The sequence below is a fragment of the Cenococcum geophilum genome, assembly GCF_001692895.1.
Source record: "Cenococcum geophilum 1.58 unplaced genomic scaffold K441scaffold_31, whole genome shotgun sequence".
Taxonomy (NCBI): Eukaryota; Fungi; Ascomycota; class Dothideomycetes; order Gloniales; family Gloniaceae; genus Cenococcum; species Cenococcum geophilum.
The window spans coordinates 1,971,800-1,991,814 of NW_027137589.1; the positions used below are offsets into that span (position 1 = coordinate 1,971,800).

At 31.5% G+C, this 20,015-nt stretch overlaps 1 protein-coding gene across 1 annotated transcript; it reads right to left on the reverse strand.

Annotated features, from left to right (window-relative positions):
- Positions 1–14,107: 14,107 nt before the first annotated feature.
- On the reverse strand, positions 14,108–14,359 carry K441DRAFT_569460 (uncharacterized protein; the record flags this gene model as incomplete). The annotated part of the gene is made up of 2 exons (XM_067643866.1): positions 14,108–14,218; positions 14,252–14,359. Coding segments are annotated over 2 exons (219 nt in total), but the record flags the coding sequence as incomplete, so codon positions are not given.
- Between the last annotated feature and the right edge of the window lie 5,656 nt (positions 14,360–20,015).

Sequence of the window (20,015 nt, forward strand, 5' to 3'; positions counted from 1 at the left end):
GAGTTTGTAAGTAAGGGAAGATACCTTCTATCCCCACCTATTACTATTAGGATATTAGCGGAAATCTTAAATAGCGCGTTGGAGCCTATAAGTCTTATACGTATAGATAGTAGGGATTTAGTATAATTAGTAAAATCTAGAATAGAACGGAATAGGAAATACTAGGACGTAGGTCTTTCTCCTACTACAATAATAGGAGCACTTAGATTTGTTTTTGCTAGAGCGAGGCATCTTATAGATGTAGGAAGGATCCTATATAAGAGTATAAACGTAGCAACGATAGTATTTTAGGAAAACTGCTATAAGAGTAATAGACGCTGTCTAGGGCGTCACCGGGAGATTAATAATACTGCCGCCGGTTTAGGGACGCGTAGAAGGACTATGAGCCATTATAAGAGAATACTTTAAGAAGTTAGCATTATTATAAGAGATAAGGTAGGGATCCTGTTGCTTATAAACGCGTTAAGAAAAGATAACGAGGTAGTAATGGAAGTATGGCTAGAGATATAGAAGCTAAAAGGCAAGATATAATAAAAACAGCCTGTTTAAGAACGAGACAAATAGTATTATTAATAAAAGGACAAGGGAGAGACAACGACTTATAAACAAAAAGAAATTAAAATAAAAGACGTTATTATTAAGGCCCATTTAGGTAAATGGGAATAGTAGTTAGTTAACGCGTTATACTAGATAACCTCTAGATCCATTTATAATAAATTTCTAAAATTAAAGAGGTAAATCCCACTAAATTTTTATTACTATTATTAAAATCCTATTACGAAAACACTATAAGGAGCTAGGGTAAGAGAAGAGTAGAGGAATAAAAGATAAAGTAAAGTTCCGCGCTAGTAAAGAGCCGGCGATAAGTCATATTATAGAGTACCTTTCTACTAAGGGTTTCCCTAGTAGTTTTAGCCGGAACTCTATAAAAGCTTAGTAGAGGCGAAGTCTTAGAGGACTAAGACCCTAAAAGGGGAGGCAATTATAACGGAATCCCCTAAGAGGTATATATCCAATAAGACGGTAGGAGGTTTTATCTATATCCCATCTATGTTCTAAAAGACATAGTTAAACAGGTTAGGGGCGAAAGGTTTTACTAGCGTCTTAAAAGAAATATATAGGAAGCTAGTTCCCCTCTAGAGAAGAACTAGTAATTAGTCTCTAAATAGAAGTGGTTAGAAGTATTTGTCCTTTAATACGTAAAACTTATTCTACCTTTAACTTACCTTTAACTTACCTTTAACTTACCTTCTACTTACCGGTAATACTGTTAATTAGATAATCATACGTTCCGGTTAAGCTGGCCTCTTACACTAACGCCCTATTTAAGAAATTAAGGCTTATTATCTAAGGTTATAATAATAATGGTAGGGGGGTAATTCTTATACAATCTTCTATAATTTAACGAGCTAGTTAGTAAGTTATTATTGCGCTAGCTTCCCCCTTAATAAAGAATAGAATAGCGGTTTATTTATAAGATATTACCTAGGCCTATGCCTAATTAGAGACGCACCTTTAGCACTTAATATTGGCATACCTTTTAGAGTAAATTCGCCACTAATATCCTAAAGATATAATTATGGTTGTACTTAAGCTATTATATAGAATTATAGAGGTAGGAACTTATTAGTGGGCTACCTATAGTAAGTACTATAAAGAGAAACTTTTAATAACTACTTCTATATTTAATCTATGCTTCTTTATTATAACTATAGGAACCCTATTTAGAATTATTGGCATATAAACTAATAATATAATTATCTTAGGAGACGACCAATTCTTAGCTCTTAAAGAAAATAAGCTAGTAAAGGTAAATCTTATAATAAAGCTAAGGGAAAAGCTTAATTTAATAATACTATTATTTTTTAATAAATGTATCCTCTCCTTAAATAAGGATTCTATTGCTTTACGCTAGAAGGGTTAAGGTAAGAAGATTAACGTTATTAACGTTAATTCTCTAAANTAAGNATATNTNGANCAACGCGNTNNCNGNGCTTATNTTNCTTCTATCTATTAACCTAAGGCTTTATTTAATCTCTCTATTACCACCTAATACTAGAAACTAACTAAGGATAACGTTCTTATCTTAAATAAACGTCTTTTTTAGTAAATAAACTATCTAGATTAGGGACTACTTTATATACCTATTAATCTTCCTACTACTAAGCTCTTTGTGTTTATTAATAGATCGTTTATAAATAATAAAGACTTTAGCTCCTAGTTAGAATATAAAATTATTATCGTAAACAAATCTACTAGAGAAAATAACTTTATAATTTATAGTAATCTTATCTATTAGAGCTTAACTAAATGTAAGCGCGTTACTTAAAGCGTTCTAGCATTAGAGATATATAAAATAGTTAGCGGAGTTAATATAGCAATTATAATTAGAATTACCCTAAAGATAATTATATATTAACTCGAACTTCCCGTTATTTCTATAATTGTATACACTAACTTATACTCCCTCTATAAGTATTTAGTTAAGCTTAATACCATAAAGAAGAAGCGCCTTATAATTAATATTATAGCACTTTAGCAATTCTATAAACAGTAAGAACTCTTTAAAATTTAATAAATTAACGGCTAAAATAACCTAGTAGATATAATAATAAAGGTAAACCTAAACAAGGCTCTAGAGATATTTATTAATATAAATACTCTATATATATAAGTTAAAGGTTAGGTTAAAAGGGAGTAGGAGTAAGATATATATTATAATGGCAATAATTAATAGGTACGTACTATGCGCTATTATAGCTTAGTAGAATTTGGTAGAAGTCTATAGCTTAGCAGAATTTAGTAAAAGTTTATAGCTTAGTAGAATTTAGTAGAAGTTTATAGCTTAGTAAAATTTCGTAGAAGTTTATAGCTTAGCAGAATTTAGTAGAAGTCTATAGCTTAGCAGAATTTAGTAAAAGTCTATAGCTTAGTAAAATTTAGTAGAAGTCTATAGCTTAGTAGAATTTAGCAGAAGTTTACAGCTTAGTAGAATTTAGTAGAAGTCTATAGCTTAGTAGAATTTGGTAGAATTCTATAGTGTAGTAGAATATAGTAGATTGTAGTAGGTTGCGGCAGATTGCGGTAAAGTATAGTCTTATAACTAGGCCTAATTAGTAGGCGTATATAAGGTATTATAGGGTAGTCCTATAACGCTATATAAGTTAAGTGGTATCTATATATATAGATGGCAACTATAAAAGAAGAGTTGCTAGTGTCGGGAATAAGGCAAGCGGTTATATATCGCCGCGGCACTAGCGTAGCGAGGAGTCTTAAGCTCCTCGTCCTTCCTTATTCTAAAAACAAGCATTATTAATACACATTACTGTAACCTACTCAAGTAGTCGTTATTAGTAAGTCACCCTGTGTGACTAATAGGGTTTAATATTTTTTAACTATTATGCTATAAACCTTCTATAGTAGTTACAAAATCCTAAAAATAACCTTAATTATATTACGTTCTTTAGTTCTTACTAATTTACTATAGCTTTAATCTTCTTTAGGTCTATACTAATATAACTTAGTTTAATAATAAATCTAATAAAATCCATCTTCCTTATAAAGAACTTATATTTTTTAATTGCTACTAGTATCTATTTTTTTTATAGTTTCTTTAAGACCTATTTAATATACTCTCCGTGTTTTTCCTTAGTTATTAAATAGATAATAATATTGTCAAGGTATACTATAATAAACTTATTAAGATATTCTTCTAATACACTATTAATTTGCTTTTAGAACGTTACTAATATATTTATAAGTCTAAATTATATAACTAATAGTTTATATAGTTCTTCCTTTAACCTAAAGGCTGCCTTTTATTTATTGCCTTTTTTAATTCTGGTCTAGTAGTATACCTGTCTTAGATTTATCTTTATAAAGATTTACGCATTACCTATTTAATCCTAAATTTTGCTAATTAAGGGCAAAGGATACTTATTCTTCTTAGTAATGCTATTTAACTGTTTATAATTAATATATAGACTAAGCTTTCCGTTCTTCTTTAGTATAAATAGTACTAAATATCCCGCTAATAACTGCGATAGTCTAATATATTCTTTTTATAAATTTTCCTAAATAAACTCCTTAAGTGCTCTTAACTCTTCTTTAGTTAGCTTATAGATTAGGAAAAACTTTAGACTTATTTCTAGTTCTAATTCAATTTTATAGTTCTATACTATATACTCTAATAGCTTTTTACTTTCTAGGCTTTATAGTTTTTTACTATACTTATAGTATCTCTTTAGTATATAAGATAACCCTTTCTTAGTTTCCTTATATATTACTCTAACTTAGTTCTATACTATTTTAGTTACTATATATATTTTACGTTATTAAATATCTATAATATTAACTTAACCTATAATCTAATTAATCTTTAGATTATACTCTTATAACTACGGCATTTCTAATACTGCCTTATCCCGTCCTAATAGTAGAATATTAAAAGACATCTTAATTTATTTCCCTTTAGTAGTTATCTAAATAGGTTTTATTTTAAGATTAACAATACCTCCTCTATAGGCTATTAAATCTCCTAAAATAATAACTAATAGATAAGGGTCCTTTTTCTATCTATAAGGCAATCCTATCCGCTTAACTGCTATTAGTAAGGTATAGTTTCTTATTACTTCACTATCTATTAATGCTTTAAACTGTTAATTTTACTAATTAACTTATAAATTTAGGTATTGTCCTTAAATTCCTTTAAGGGTTTAAGGCTTTACTATTAGCTTTCTCTAGTCCTATAGGCCTTTACTTTTCCTAACTACTAGCTGCTTAATTCTTATATACTTAGCTTATTCTTTAACTAATACCTAGTTCGCTTTTTATCCTTAATATACTATAAATATATATTCTCTAGGTATTCCTACTACTATTATTTATTTAAGTATTCTTCTATAAGGAATCTTTTTAGTTAAAGTATTAAGTCTTCTAACCCCTAAACTTCTACTAGATACTATCTATATATATATTTAGTATTTTTATACTATTACTTATTTAGTACCTAATATATTCTTATAGGGTACTTCTAATTTCTTTCTTTTAGATTCTTATGTATATTGTATATATTATCTATATATGCAATCTATACTAATATATAATACGCTAGGTGTCTTAGATTAACTCTTAGCTTATTTTTATTTTTAATCTAAACGTTAATTTCTTATTTATAGGTACTATAATTTACCTTTTACTTCTCTAGTCCTCTAATCTTTCTTTTAGATTTCTTAACGTTATAATTAATACTCCTTTAATATAACTTATACATTTTACTTCCAAATAGGACAAAGATTTGGAGCTCTTGCTACACCCGGCCCAAAAGACTAAAACCAACTAAAAGAACCCTGAAAAACACCTAGAGAATCCCCTTAAGATGCATGCATTACAGGGGAGGCACATATTAAACGACGGTGGTTCGCACTCGCGCGCGTCCACCAGAACTACGCCTAGCAATGGCCCTCCATAACAAGAATAGGCGAATACCACACTATAAAGCGAAAAGACCTCTATTAAGAAGGTATCTAACAAAATATAAAGCCTATTAGACGCGTCTAATATCCGCAGTTATAGGGGAGTAACCGTTAGCTATAACGAACTAATGCAGCTAGTAGAATGGCTCCGCTAGCCTAGCGAACCTTAGGCGCCCCTCTAGTAAACCCTTAATTAAATTCTCTAACGGCTAAATAAAATTAAAAATAAATAAAACCCCTCTTTACCGGCGAACCGCACTTGGGCCGCCATAGCTGTATATCTACAGTATAGGGAACCTACCCCCCTAAAGATAATATTTAGGTATATAATTATAATATAACCAAATATAGAAAAAGCAGAGGGGCTTAGGGGATAATTAGAAATAGAAGTCCTTATAAAGATTCGCAAAGAGGTCTATAACGCTGTTATAGTCCAACACCTTAGGAGCGGAGATATTAGAGTTACCCTAAGGGACTAATAGGTAAAGGAATAAGCCGTTAAGGTAGGGGATAAGCTAAAAGAATGTATTAGTATAAAAGTACTCTATAAAGATTACCTAGTTAAAGTCCTAGTGGTTCCCCTAAGCCTTAGGGTAGAAAAGGGACGCTAGGCGGATAATACAGCAACTATATATAAGATAGTAAAACAAACGAAACGCTTTATATTAGGATTTAAGATTACCTAAATTTAATAGCTTTAATAGAAAAATATAAACTAAGTATATAATAAGAATAATAAAAGAATATAAGGGTCGCCAGAGACTTGCTAGGGAAACGCCAGTCGAATATATAGCTCCCTTATTATTAGTACATATATACTAGGAATGTAAAAACTCCTTATTTAAAAAGGTATTATTATAAATGGCCTTATATATAACGTAAGGCTCTATAACCACAGACTTTACCTAAAATAATATTATCGCTGTGTATAATAGGGGCACACCTAATCTACATGCGCAGTATAGGTATGCTGCGGCCATTATGCAGGCCCCTATAATATAAGACACTACTTAAATTAAAACTAAATAAAATGCGTAAACTGCTACTAAAGCATATATAAGGTATAGGAGAGAGAAGACTACATTAAATATAGGAGACGGAAGGTAAGGGCTTAATAGCTACGGGAATAACTGTACGCTAAGTTATATAAATGGAAACAACAGGCGATAAGCTAGGGGGCGTAGGTGCCTTTCTAGCGTTTCCTACCTTTAATACTAGGGGGCTAGGCTAGCTATCCCAAGCCTTAACGGGCCAGAAGCGACGCCGCGTAATATTACTAGACTGTATAGGGATATAAGGGTCATAGGGGATATAAGGGAGAGGACGCCCCTATAGAAAGACCCTTATAGATAGCTATAGTAAGCTTAAGACCGGGATAATTAAGAATTAGACTTAACGCGGTAAATATAATATTTATAGCCGACTCTTAAAGGGTATATAGCTAATTAGTAAGAACAGGGGAAGAACTAGAGATAATAATAGATTTAGATATAGAAGCGCTAGTAGGAACACAAGATATAGGAATGGAAAGCTCTATATAAAATAAGTAGTAACTAGGGTATAGATATAAGAGATAGAAGTTTTAAATATCCTAAAGAAAGTGGAAATAGAAGAAGCGAGGAATAATAGAGAGGCGAAGGACCCTTCCTAGGGGTCCGCTACCTATCTATTATACAGTATAACTATAGCAACACAAACCACCGTCTTATAAGGCCCTTACTAGACAGTCTAGACCTAGAGAAACACTATATCCTTGCTATATAAGAGCCGTACTATAATACCTATATATAATTAATATACTGCCCCTAAGGATTTCAGCTCCTATATAAACCAAAAGCAGCTATACGCGTATGCTTTATAATTAGTAAGACTATTAGCCTATCCTTATAGTTATAGTAGGCAGTTAATCTAGATATTATAGTTGTAATAATCTAGATATATAGAGGACCGGTATAAATTATTAATGTATATAACCCAGGGTTAAAGGGGTCCCATAAATAGAGAATATTATATTAGTAATAAGCCTACTTAAAACCGAAGGTATAGAGTCTATTCTATTAGGAGATATAAACCTCTACCACCCGCGGTAGGGGGGTATCTACGTCGCTACTAAATGATAGGTAGAGTGCCTACTAAAAGCTATAAATACCTGGGGCCTTAAGCTAACTACCCCCCCTAGAGCAATTATATGGCAATAAGGACCCGCTAGAAGTATAATTAACCTTATATTTATAGACAAAGGTCTATACTAGAGACTTAAAAGGTATAACCCTAAAGAAGAATAGGCACTTACCTTAGACCATATCCCTATCCAAATATAGCTAGATTTAGACATTAAGGCGTAACTAAATAGTAAAAGATATGTAATAAGGATGCTTAAGGTAGACAGTTTCCTTAATATAGTAGAATAATAACTCTAAGACCTAGAAGAAATCCACCTAATACCAAATAAGCGAGGCTTATTAGCTACCCCTAAGGAAATTAACTAAAGACTAGAAAGGATCTAGGCAGCGATTAAAAATAGGCTAAAAGAGTACTGCCCGGTCTTAAGACCGGGCCCCTACACGCGATATATATGGTCCATATAATGCGTAGTTTTTATAGCTAGCCAATAATAAGTAAGAAGGAAATACTTAAGTAGCTATAACCCTAAAGATAAGAGATAATATAAAGACATAAGAAACCAGTTAAAGAATACCCTAAAAAAAAAAGGAATAACTGGAGACGATTTATAAACGAGTATACTTTTAACCCGAGCCTCCCCTATAATAAGGGCCTGTGGGCTATAGTAAAATAGGCAAAGAAAAAGGTAGGGCAACTAGTAGAAGACTTATACCTATTACCCCTATAAAGAGCAGGGGAATTACAGGCCACTAATAATAATAATAAAAAGGTAAAGATTCTTATAGAAAGGTTCTTCCCCTAACTGGCTCTAGTAGACCTTAGTAATATTATAGGTAAAGTACCAGTAACTTGCCTGCGGGTTAATAGCGATATAATAATAGAGGAAATAGCCAGAACTATTAGCTGTTTTTTAAATAATATAGTATTAGGTCTAGATAGGATTTTAAATAAGGCCTTAAAGACCTATGGACCACTTATAGCACCCTAGCTTATAGATATAGCCAGAGCATGCTTTACTATAGGCTATTACTTATAACTCGGAAGATCTATAATAACGGTTGTTTTATAAAAAGAAGGTAAAGCAGATTACTTAATCCCAGGAAGCTACCGCCCTATTGCCTTAAAAAACACCCTTAGTAAGATCTTAGAAAAGGTAATAGCGGACTATATAGTAGATACGGCTAAGGAACACGCTTTACTACTATAAAGCTAAATAGGGGCAAGAAAGAACCGCTTAACACTATTAGCACTTACGCTACTCGCTACTACCATCAAATCTATATAGGCGATGTGAAGGGACTTTATAGTATCAATGCTTAGCCTAGATATTAGTGGCGCCTATAATAACGTACCCTATAAGCGTCTTTTATATATCCTTAGGGCAAAAGGCTTTCTAGAATAGATTGTATAATTTATTTAAGGGTTTATAGGTTAGAAAGAAACATTACTAGTCTTTAGCGGATACTAAAGCCCCCCTATTATAGTTGCAATAGGAATACTATAAGGATTACCCCTTTCGCCTATACTTTTCCTTTTCTTTATAAGTAACCTGCTTAACTCCTTTAAGAAAGAGGCGACCTAGGGAATAGGCTTCGTTAATAATATAAACCTAATTATATACGGGCCATTAGCCGTAGAGAATTGCAGAATGCTAGAGAAAGCTTATAACACCTATATAGAATAGGCAAGACAATATAGAGTCTAATTCTCACTAGAGAAATACTAGCTAATCTATTTTATAAGAAAACGTAACTAATCTATAAATCTTTAGCATATAATCCGCATCTAAGGCTTTAGGGGTTAACTAGTTTAGGGCCTAAGGGTATTAGGAGTATAGGTAGACAGCAAGCTCCGGTAGAGCGTATATGCGGCGTAAGCGGCCCGTAAGGGCTAAGTATAGTACATCGCATTATTTAGGATTGTCAATTCTATATAGGGCCTATGCTTTTAGAGGTTACGCCTACTATATATAGCAGTTGTCTGGCTAACCATAACGTATAGGTCTAGTATTTGGGCCACTAGAGAATCTAAGAAAGGCCCCCCTAAGTCGCTCCTTAAACTACTTTAAAAGGTCCAAACAGCCTGCCTTTAGAGTATAATAGGCGGATATAAGTAAACGGCCACAGCACTGCTTGAAAAGGAAGCCAATATTCCCCCCCTATAACTATATATTAAAGCCGCTATAATATAAAGGGCCTAAAATAAACGCAATTCTAATGTTATAAAGTATATTAAGATACGCCTAAACAAACTATGGAGGGACCCTAGGGCGCCCTATAGGAGAATAAACTAATAACCCTAAAGTAGGGAAGATATATTAAAGAAACAGGTAAAGAAAGTAGAAGAAAAATAGTGCTGCTTTAGGGCCCAGGCCTATATAGAGGAGGAAGGGAGACGTGTAAGAGGCTAGTAAAGATAATAGTAAGAAAGAGAAAGGAGCTAAAGCAGAGCATAAAAAAACGCTAGGAAACCATCTACTATAATGTAATACTGGTTAAACTAACGCTAGAGAGGTATATAGGAGTTAAAGGTATAGAGACTAACTAAGGTAAGAGGAACCTAAGCCGTAGCATAATTAACGCTATAGGGGGTAAATACTCTAGGGCTCCAAGAAGGCCTAATAAAGGCAGAAAATATAATAGTGACACTTTTAAAAATAGGAATAATAGGACTAAAAGACTGGCTCTACTGGGTAGGTGTCCTAGTAAGTAGCCTAAGATATAAATGTGGCTAGCTAAGACAGACGCTAAAACACGTAATACTGTTATGCCCTTTACGTACTAACTAAGAAATAATACTTTTAGTAGCTAGCACAAAGAACTATAATACACTACTTTTAATATAAAAAGGCCTTAAGGCGGTTACCTAGTAGCTTATTAGCTAAAATATACTAAACCAGTTCTAGGTTATAAGGGAAATAGTAATAGAGGGTAGGGGGGCGAGTAATAGGCGCCCCCTAATGACTCTATAGTAGTAGAGTAAAGTTTACAATACTAGCGCGTCCGTAGGCTTATTACGGCAGCAGTGGTTCCTAAGGAGGTTAAAAAGTAAGGTAGTAGGAGCACTATAGGTAACTCGCTAGCGCCTTGCAGGCGCCTTATAGGCGAGTCCTAAAAGGCAGGGAGATGGATTACGGGGTTTTCTTAAATGGAGTTTTCTCCCTATATGTATATAAGGAGTAGTCCGCGTAGGCCTAATAGGGATCCGAATTGGACGTTAAGTAATGAATTATTATTATTAATATAACTTATACGTTTCTCTATAATTACTTAGTCTTAAATAACTCTCTTATCTAGCTATATATAAAAGTCTTCCTACTTATTATTATATTACTATCTATACTACTTTTAATATAGTTCCGTAAGTGTATATAATCTATTTATAAGGAAATATCTCGTTATTACTGCATTATTATAACCTTTAGTATACCGTTCTTTAAATCTAGTTAGAACCCCTAGGTCCTCTTCTTATTCTAATTCTTTAAGCTACTTTACTCTTAGCGTGCCCGTTCTAGGCCTATTAGTAATTTTTTATATAAGTACTTTAACCCTAAGTCTACCTAGTATTCTTAACCCTTAGTAGCCTCTTTATTCCTACTATACTTTAATTTAGTTCTTAAATCCTTTCTAGTCTTCTCCTTGTTTATATCTAGCTATAAGATCTTCTAAATCTGTAAACTTTATAATTTTAGTGTTAATTGTCCAATCCTACGGCTAAATACTTTATTTACCTATTATATAACTCTTCCCCTTTATTATAGAAGCTCTATCTTTCTAATCTTCTACTTTAATCTATCCTTATAGATAACTAGCTTATACTCTTATCCTTTCTTTAAAATCTTAAGTCTTATCTCTTATCTCGTCTTAAGAATCTTAAGCCTTTGGCCTTTTACCTTTATTAAGTGCCAAAGTAGTTCACTATCCTACTTCTCTTACGTCTTATAAAGCGATAGATATTATATCTAATAGAGTCTTAGTTCCCATTACTAATCTATCCTTTATAATGGATTTAACTTCTACCTCTATTATAATATCTCTAAAGTCTATATACTCCTAATAAGCTGCCTTTATTACCTTATTATTACTAAATATTTTACCTATATTAAACTTATTATCCTTAATATCTAATCTATAAAATAGTTTGTTAGTTCCTCTAAACTTTAATAATTTTAGCTTTTATAGCTAATAGCTTACGCTATACTTAGCGTCCTTATAAATTTGGTATGTATTATTATAATAAAACGCAAAACTTCTAATTAAATACTTTTTAGTTCCTTATAGTATACTATTATCCCTTTATATATATATATATTATCTACTAATCTAGTTCCATTTACTATATAGTTATTTTAACTATTTTTATAGTTTCTAGCGAAATAACCCTATTTTTCGTAATTTATATAAGCTTCTTCTTTAAACCATTTTTCTTATAATAGAGTCCGCCTAAACGTCTTCTACTACTAAAATCCCTAGTTTAGCCTCTACTCCTTAGACCTTTAATTACTTAATCCTTATTCTCTAGGTTTCTATAGTTATTTACTTTTATACTCTTTAGTATTACTTAGGTCTATTAGGTCTTATCTACTATTTTATAGTTTCTAATGTAGTTAATGCGTACTTTACGCCTTATATAACTATAGAACTCTATTTTAACCTTTCTTAGCCTATTTTTATTAATAAATTCTATTATTAATCTTAATTACTTAATCTATTAGTTCCCTAAGTATATCCATATCTTCTATTAGAATAATTACGTCCTAGACTTTTACTTTAAGTCCCTATTTATAATATACTATAAGCGCCTTATTATTCTATTTAACCTATATAGCTAGCGTTTAAAACTATATTATATACTTAATTACTAAGGTCCGTTATACTAGGTTTTAAAGCTTTCTTTTTACTATAGTAGTTACTTATAGGTCCCTAAATATCTATATAAGTTATTCCGCGAATTCTCCCTAACTTAAGAATATAAATTTAACTTTTAAGTTTATAGTTATGCTTCCGTTTTCTTATATCTTAATAAAATAAGGTTTAAACCACTTAAGTACTCTTCCCGTTAAAAATAATCCTATATAAACTACTTGGTCCATTAATATAGTAAGCTTTATACCTTCTTATAATACTTTAAAACGTATTTATACTAAAAACCCTTTAAGCTTTAACTTCTCTCCTAAGAATCGCTTAACTAATAGTAACTTAACCTTTACTACTCTAATGCTATTAATTCGTTCCTTAAGTATCTAGTTATTATCTATTAATCAATTAACTATCTCCTATAGTTAACCTACCGTAACTAGCTGCGAATCTATATCTTATATATTAGTGTCCCTACTTATCCCTAAAGTGGTTACTGCCGTTAATAGCATTATAACTGGTGCTTTTAGTAGCATATTATTTAACTTTATTAATATTATAACTAGGTAGTAAATATGTAATAAAGCCTTATAGGAAATACTACGGTAGATTTATTAATAGGCTAGGTATATAGGTAAATAAGAAGTTAATAATATAATAATAACTAATAGAGTAGTTGCCTAATGGATTAACTCTAAGTATATTCTAAGATTTACTATAAAGAAGAGAACTATCTAAGTAGGGACTGTAGTCCTTTAAATATATAATATTGCGCCTAAGAAATATACTAAGTATATCGGTACGTTAGTACGTCAGTATATCGCGTTCCTACGTTTCTACGTTTCTACGTTCCAAACTTATAACGTAACTAGCCATATAATTTAGCTACCGCTTATTCTATAGCTCGATCGGTTCTAGCGCCTCCTATACTATCTTAACTAACCCGTTTATATCTCTTTTTAGTAGTCGTATTACTGCCGATATAAGGTCCGTAATAGTTATAGTAGCGTTTAGGCCTATAATAAGATCTTTACAGCTATCTAGTTATTTAGGTCTTGTTTATACCTTATAAGAGCGTCTATACGGTTTATAGCGCCTAATCTATATATAATTAAGAAGTTAAACTAAAATAGGATATCTGCTTAGCGTGCCTACTAGGCTATAAGGGCCTTAGTTATTATAAAGTATTCTAGGGCCTTATAATCTAAAACTACCTTAATTGGCTTAGGGATCCCCTCTAGCTATATACGCCAGTGCTAAAAGCTAAAGATAATAGCTAGCATTTCTTTATTATAGATATAGTAGTTTAGTTTAGCATTTATTATAGTCTTTAAATAGTATATAATAGGGTGCTATTCTCCATCTAGTTACTTCTAGAAAAAAAATACCAGCTATTACGCTATCTAAGGTATTAGTTTCTAGTATTAAGGGCTATTCTGGGTTAAAATGGGCAAGTAAGGGAGCCAATACTAGCCGTTTTTTAAGCCTATTAAAGGCCTGCCTATATATAGCATTAAAGTAAAGGGGTAGGTCTTTTTTAGTAAGACGGTTAAAAGGCTAGGTAATTCTACTATAGTTCTTAATAAAGCGTTAGTAGAAGTTACAAAAACCTAAAAATAATTATACCCCCTTTACGGTCCGTGGGGGTGCCCACTAGTTAATTACGGCCATTTTCTCTAGGTTAGCTTTAATTCCATCTATACTAATAATAAAACCTAGGTACTTTATACGCTTAACACTAAACTTTAACTGTTTAATATTAATCTAGAAGCTAGCCTTATAGAGCTATTATAGGACTTTATAGACGTGCTCCTTATATTCTAGCTTATTTTTAAAGTAGATTATAATATTATCTAAATAGGCCGTATAAAAGTCGTTAAGGTAGTTAAAGAGTATATTATTTATATACCACTAGTATGTAACTAGTCTGTTAGTTAGTCTAAAAAAAAGTACCTTATATTTATACATTCCGTAATAGGTCTAAAATATAATAAAATATTTAGACCTAGGATTTATTCTAATTTAGTAAAAGGCCTAGTGGATATTAAGCTTTATAAAGACCTTAGCTCTACTTATTTAGGCTAAAGTCTTATTAAGTATGGGTAGCGAATAGCGGTCCTTATAGGTTATAATATTTAGCTTATAGTAGTTAATATAGAAGCGGAGTCCCCTATTCAGCTTTTTAATAAAGAAAATAGGTAAGATAAAAGGGGCTTAGCTAGGCTTAATAAAGCCCTTATTTAGGTTATTAATAAAATATTACTTTATAGCCTATAATTCGGCAATAAACTGCTTATAAAGGGGGCTAAAGCTAAGAATATTTTTCTTACCCTACTTAATCTTAATTTTATAGTTATATGGTTAGTAAGGTAAAAGTATATTAGACACTACTTTAGAGAATATATTCTTAAATTTCTGGTGTTAATAGGGTAGCTTTTATTCTACTAGTTCTTTATTTATAAGCTCGCTTTCTTATCTACTAAACTTACTTTTTTTTCCTTAATTATTTAATTAATTTTATATAAGCTAGTTATAAAAGTAATAGTATTAGGCTAAACTAAGTTTTAGTAAAATCCTACGGCACTAATATAGTAGATATTAACTAGTAAAAGGTCCGCTAGTTTCTTTACGGATATCTAGTAGGTTATATTTTACGGTATAGAGTTTATAGTCTTCCTTAGCTTACATTTTATTTTCTATAAGTTATCTTTTCTATTTATTAGTTTAGTATAGTATCTAATATTCCTAGCTTTCCTTTATAGCTATATAGGGCCTAGGTCCTCAATAATTAACTTAACTAGGTTACTACTAGCTTCCTAAGTCTTTAGTATAAGTAGTGTAATATAGCTAGTTTAGGGGTAGTATAGTATATAGATCTATTACGGGTTAAGCTGTATATCTTTCTTAAAGGCCTAATCTCTATATATAGCATCTACCTAATAAATAGTATTAATTTAGGGCTGTATAAGGTTTTCTATTATAATGCTAATTTCTTTTATAAAAGAAGGGGTTAGGGGTAGGGTTTTAGGCTAGATAAGCCGCCTACTTTATATATTAAACTATAAGCCTAAATAGGCTAGCTATTTTCTTTTTAAGATTATATTATAGCTTCCTAGGTCCATAATAAGGAAGGGAATATTATATTACCTTTATCCGTTAACACGGAGGTAAATCCGCAAAATAGTTATAATAAGTAGCCCTATTCGCCCGTTATACCCATAAATAAGAATTAGTTTAGGCAGTTCTTTAATAGGTATATTTAAAAAGTTAGCCAGCTTTATAGTATATTAAATATCTATTAAGGTAAAGGCATTTACTCTAAAGTTAGCTAAAGCAGAGGTTAAAACTTAATATATATTACGGAATAAAGTATAAGGGATAATATAGCTTCTTTTACTAACTAGCTAACCTAGATTAATATATAATATATAAATTTCTTTTAACCCTAAAGAGGAGTCTTCCTCTAAGGTTCCTTTTTTTCTAACTCTACGCTATCCTTCTAAATTAATAGGACTTCGTCCGCTTTTATATTTATTAGGTAATCCTTTATATAATAGCCTTTTTAACTATAAGAGAAGCAAGCTCCTTAATTACTAAGAGTATATATATAGGGGTTGCTATATATAGGCCGAGCATTTACTAGACCTATAGCAGGACTAGCTATACGGCTAGCTACTAAATTGGCGGCGGGCTATATAGGTAGTGCTATAGGAGTTGCTAATCGTACTAGGGTATTATAGGCCGTTCTTATATTGCTTATAGTCTAATTTAAAGGGTTTTTAGCTTTATACTATTTAGCATATATCTTAATTTAGCAGAGACCTTAGCTAATAGCTAAGCACTAGTCTATAAGTTCCTTTAGCGTCTATATAATAGTAAAAACTAATAATACGGCTTACTATAGGTCTAGGGTAAGCTTATTAAATAGGTTTAGTATTAGATCTTTTCTAAGGAATTTAAGCCTAGCCAGCTAGGTATAAAAGTGGGTCTAAAAGGCTAAAAAGGTCTCTATCATTTTTGTATTTAGGCTTTTATAATTAAGTTAGGCGTTTTATACTTTAAAAGGGTCCTTATAAATAGAAGATAGGTAAATAATTATTTCTTTTTTAGAGAGGAAGAAATCTGCTAAGTCCTATACATCCCTACTAGTACGGCTGAAGATATAGGCCATTTTAGCCTAAGTAGTAGAAAAGTGGTCTGTATTAATGTGAGGGGATTTTATAGATAGGGGGCTATAAGGACACGATTGTGGAATAGAATAGATTAGTAAGAGAGACGAATCCTTAAGGAGGTAAGGCCTCTAAGATTGTAGAGACTATATACTACGGGTACGTGCCTCCGGTACGTAACTAGTAACTATTTAAGGGGCATCTAGGGGTTGTTTTAAGGGCAACCCGAGGTATCCGCAATAATATCCCTTATATTACCCCCCCCCCCCTTCTTACGGTCAGCCCCTAATTGCTATTACTTTACAGTAGGGAGATTATAAGGGCTTATCCTAGAAGGGGTTTAAAGAAATATTAGTATACCGCTATATATTATCTATTTATCTAACCCCTGCTTTAAACTCCTGAAAAACCTTAATAAGAAAAATATATAACTAGAGAAAAGATGTGAGGATTACTAGGAGACCTATTGGAAGCCTATTAAAAGTATACTAGTAACTACTTAGGCTAATATAGGGATTTTTATGTAACTCTACTTCTAAGTCTTTATACTAGTCTGTAATTATTATAAGTATTATAGGCAATTTAGTGTTCTAGTATAGTTCCGTAAAACCTTTTAATATAGGATTTAATATACAGAGCCTTATCTTACTGTTATCTTTAACTATTAAAATATAGTCTATAATTCTTTCTTATAATCCTTTTCTTATAATCCTCTATATTACTAATATATTACTCCTACATTTACCCTTAGGCTATTAGATGCGGTTAAGGTATTAATTAGTTAGTTAAAGAGGCTTATCTCTTAAGATTTAGTATATATACTTTTAAATCTAGTAGTCCTATACCGTATATTTAGCGTAGCTCTACTACCTAGTAAATAGGGACATTTTATAATAGCAATTATAGCTATTATATAATTATTAAGAACGTCTATAACGTTACTCTTTAATACTATAGTATTATTTTAGGTCTAATTTAACCTATATATATCTTTAATTTAACGTCTTAATTGCCTTCCCCTGGTTATATAGTTAGTTTTTATAAGGAAGTAATAGTTAAATAACTTATACGCGTATTTCCTTTCTTTTAAATAGCGCTATTATAACGGAGTTATATTAGTAAGGTTGCGGCTATTTACTAAAAGGGTATTGGACGGTAAAGTATAAAGATACTTTACTTATCGAGCTTAATCCTTTTCCTTAATACCTTACTTCCTATTATTAACCTTCGTCTAATTTAGACGTATCTTTAATATATTATTAAGATTTTCTTCTTTTTTATTATTAATTTAATATACCTCTTTGTTCTCCTACTAACTGCTCTTTTAAGTAAATTTTATAGCGTATTCTAGCCTTACCTTTATATATAAAACCCTAACCACCGCTAACTTATAACTGGTGCTGGTCCTACCTAAATAATTTTACCTATACGTCTTTAAAAGACTAGAAATCTAATAATAGGATTTTAGAGGCTTATAATAAGACGCACTGCGTTAGATCTAATACCTTTAGTTCTTATAATCGATACATACGTACTAAGAGCGGCAGTTATATTAAGGTAAGCTTTTCTATCCTTAATAGATTTTTATTGCTAACTTTAGGCTTTAATAGCCTGGGCCTAAGTAGCGACGATCCTTTAATATTCTTAACTACTATATCACCTAGGCTTTGTCTTATTCCAGCGCTAATACTAAATATCTTAGTTAAATTTAAGACTATACTATAGCTATCTACACCGCCTATAATTCCTAGTAAGCTAGCTAGCAATATTTAATATAAGAGTAAGGTTAGTATACTAAGAATAGGGTGTAGGATGGGGGTAATAAAAAGAAGGTCGCTGTTTATTATAGGAAGGAGTTCGCGTATATATATTAAGTTTTAAAAGAGTATAATATAATACGGTATTAGGTAGGTTACCCTTTAGGTACCTAGCAGATAGGTAACTAATAGTTGCTGTAGTAAGGTCTTGGTGGTTCTAGACTATACTAGCTAGCTAACGTCTCTATTTATTCTAGGCTTAAGCGTATCTTTATTAACTATAAGCTTACTCCCTAAGAGCTTTATTAGTATTAGTTTAGACCTAATATTAGTATTAAGTGTTTAAGAGTCTTTGCTCTAGCTACACCTTATTATCCTACCCCTATTTTTATGCCTACCTATACCCCTACTAAGGGTTTTGGATCTTATTCTTGTTAGCTATCTCTTAGAGGGCTAATAGATACTAATTCTACTCCTAAGGATAAGGTATAGTGGCTTTTCAAATTAGGTATTTAGGATTTATTCTTATATATAGTAGCAAGTAAGGACCTTAATTAGGTGCTTAGGAAGGCCTTAAAAGGCTTTTAGAAAGGGCTTAGGAGCCTTAGGAATAATATTCCTAGTATAAATTAATAAATAGGAATACAATTCTAGTAAAATGCCCTATTAACTCTATACTATATATATAAAAAGGCTGAGGACCAGTTCTGCCTTAGGCTATAGCCCTAATTTTTATAGTTTTTAGAGCTTTTCTGTTCTATATCCAATTTAACCTATTTACTCTTTTCGCGAGCTTTCTTTATAGGTCGCGATAACACTATAGTATTAGAGCGCTTTCTATAATTTGCAGATTATGGGCCTTAGTCCTAATATTCTTTTAAAATATCTTCGCAATAATTAAGGTAATCCTCTGGTTTCTATATAGAGTCTTTAGCGGGCTAGCCTAGCTATTTAACTTTATATTAAAGCTTGTTCTTAATAGATTTATAATATAGTATAGCTTTAACCTTATACCGCTTACCTATTACCTTAGGGTGTTTAATTAAGCCTAGACGGAAGTTCTTTTCTAGTAGTAGTCTATGCTATAGCTCTAATAGGTTTATATAAAACACTAGATATATATAGGCTATAAATAGGGGTAGCTAGAGACAATAGGCTAGCTTACTAATTCGTTTCTTAACTTAGAAGGGACTTAGGTATCTTATATTAAGCTTCTTTAATAGTTAACGGGTCTTAATATTTATTAAACGTAATAGAACCTTATCGCCTACTCCGAAATGCTTATCTTAGTGCTTATAGTTATACCAAAGTCTCTACTGCTCTTAGGTATCTTATAGGCTCTACTTTACATACTTCTATTACTCCTTTTATTCCTAGAGGTATCCTTATACTCTTCGGTAGATATTTTTAGACTTCCTAGTAGGATCCTATAACTAATTATACGGCCTTAGCTAGTAATTATTAGGTATACTATTAAACCTAAATAGTTAAACGCTATAGGTAATCTAGATTAGTGCATACTTATACAATGCATATTACTTTAAATTATAAGCGTACTCCGCATACGGAAGTAGCTTATACTAGTTATCTTACTAGTAGTTTAAATATATTTGTAGGTAAGACTCTAATTTCTAG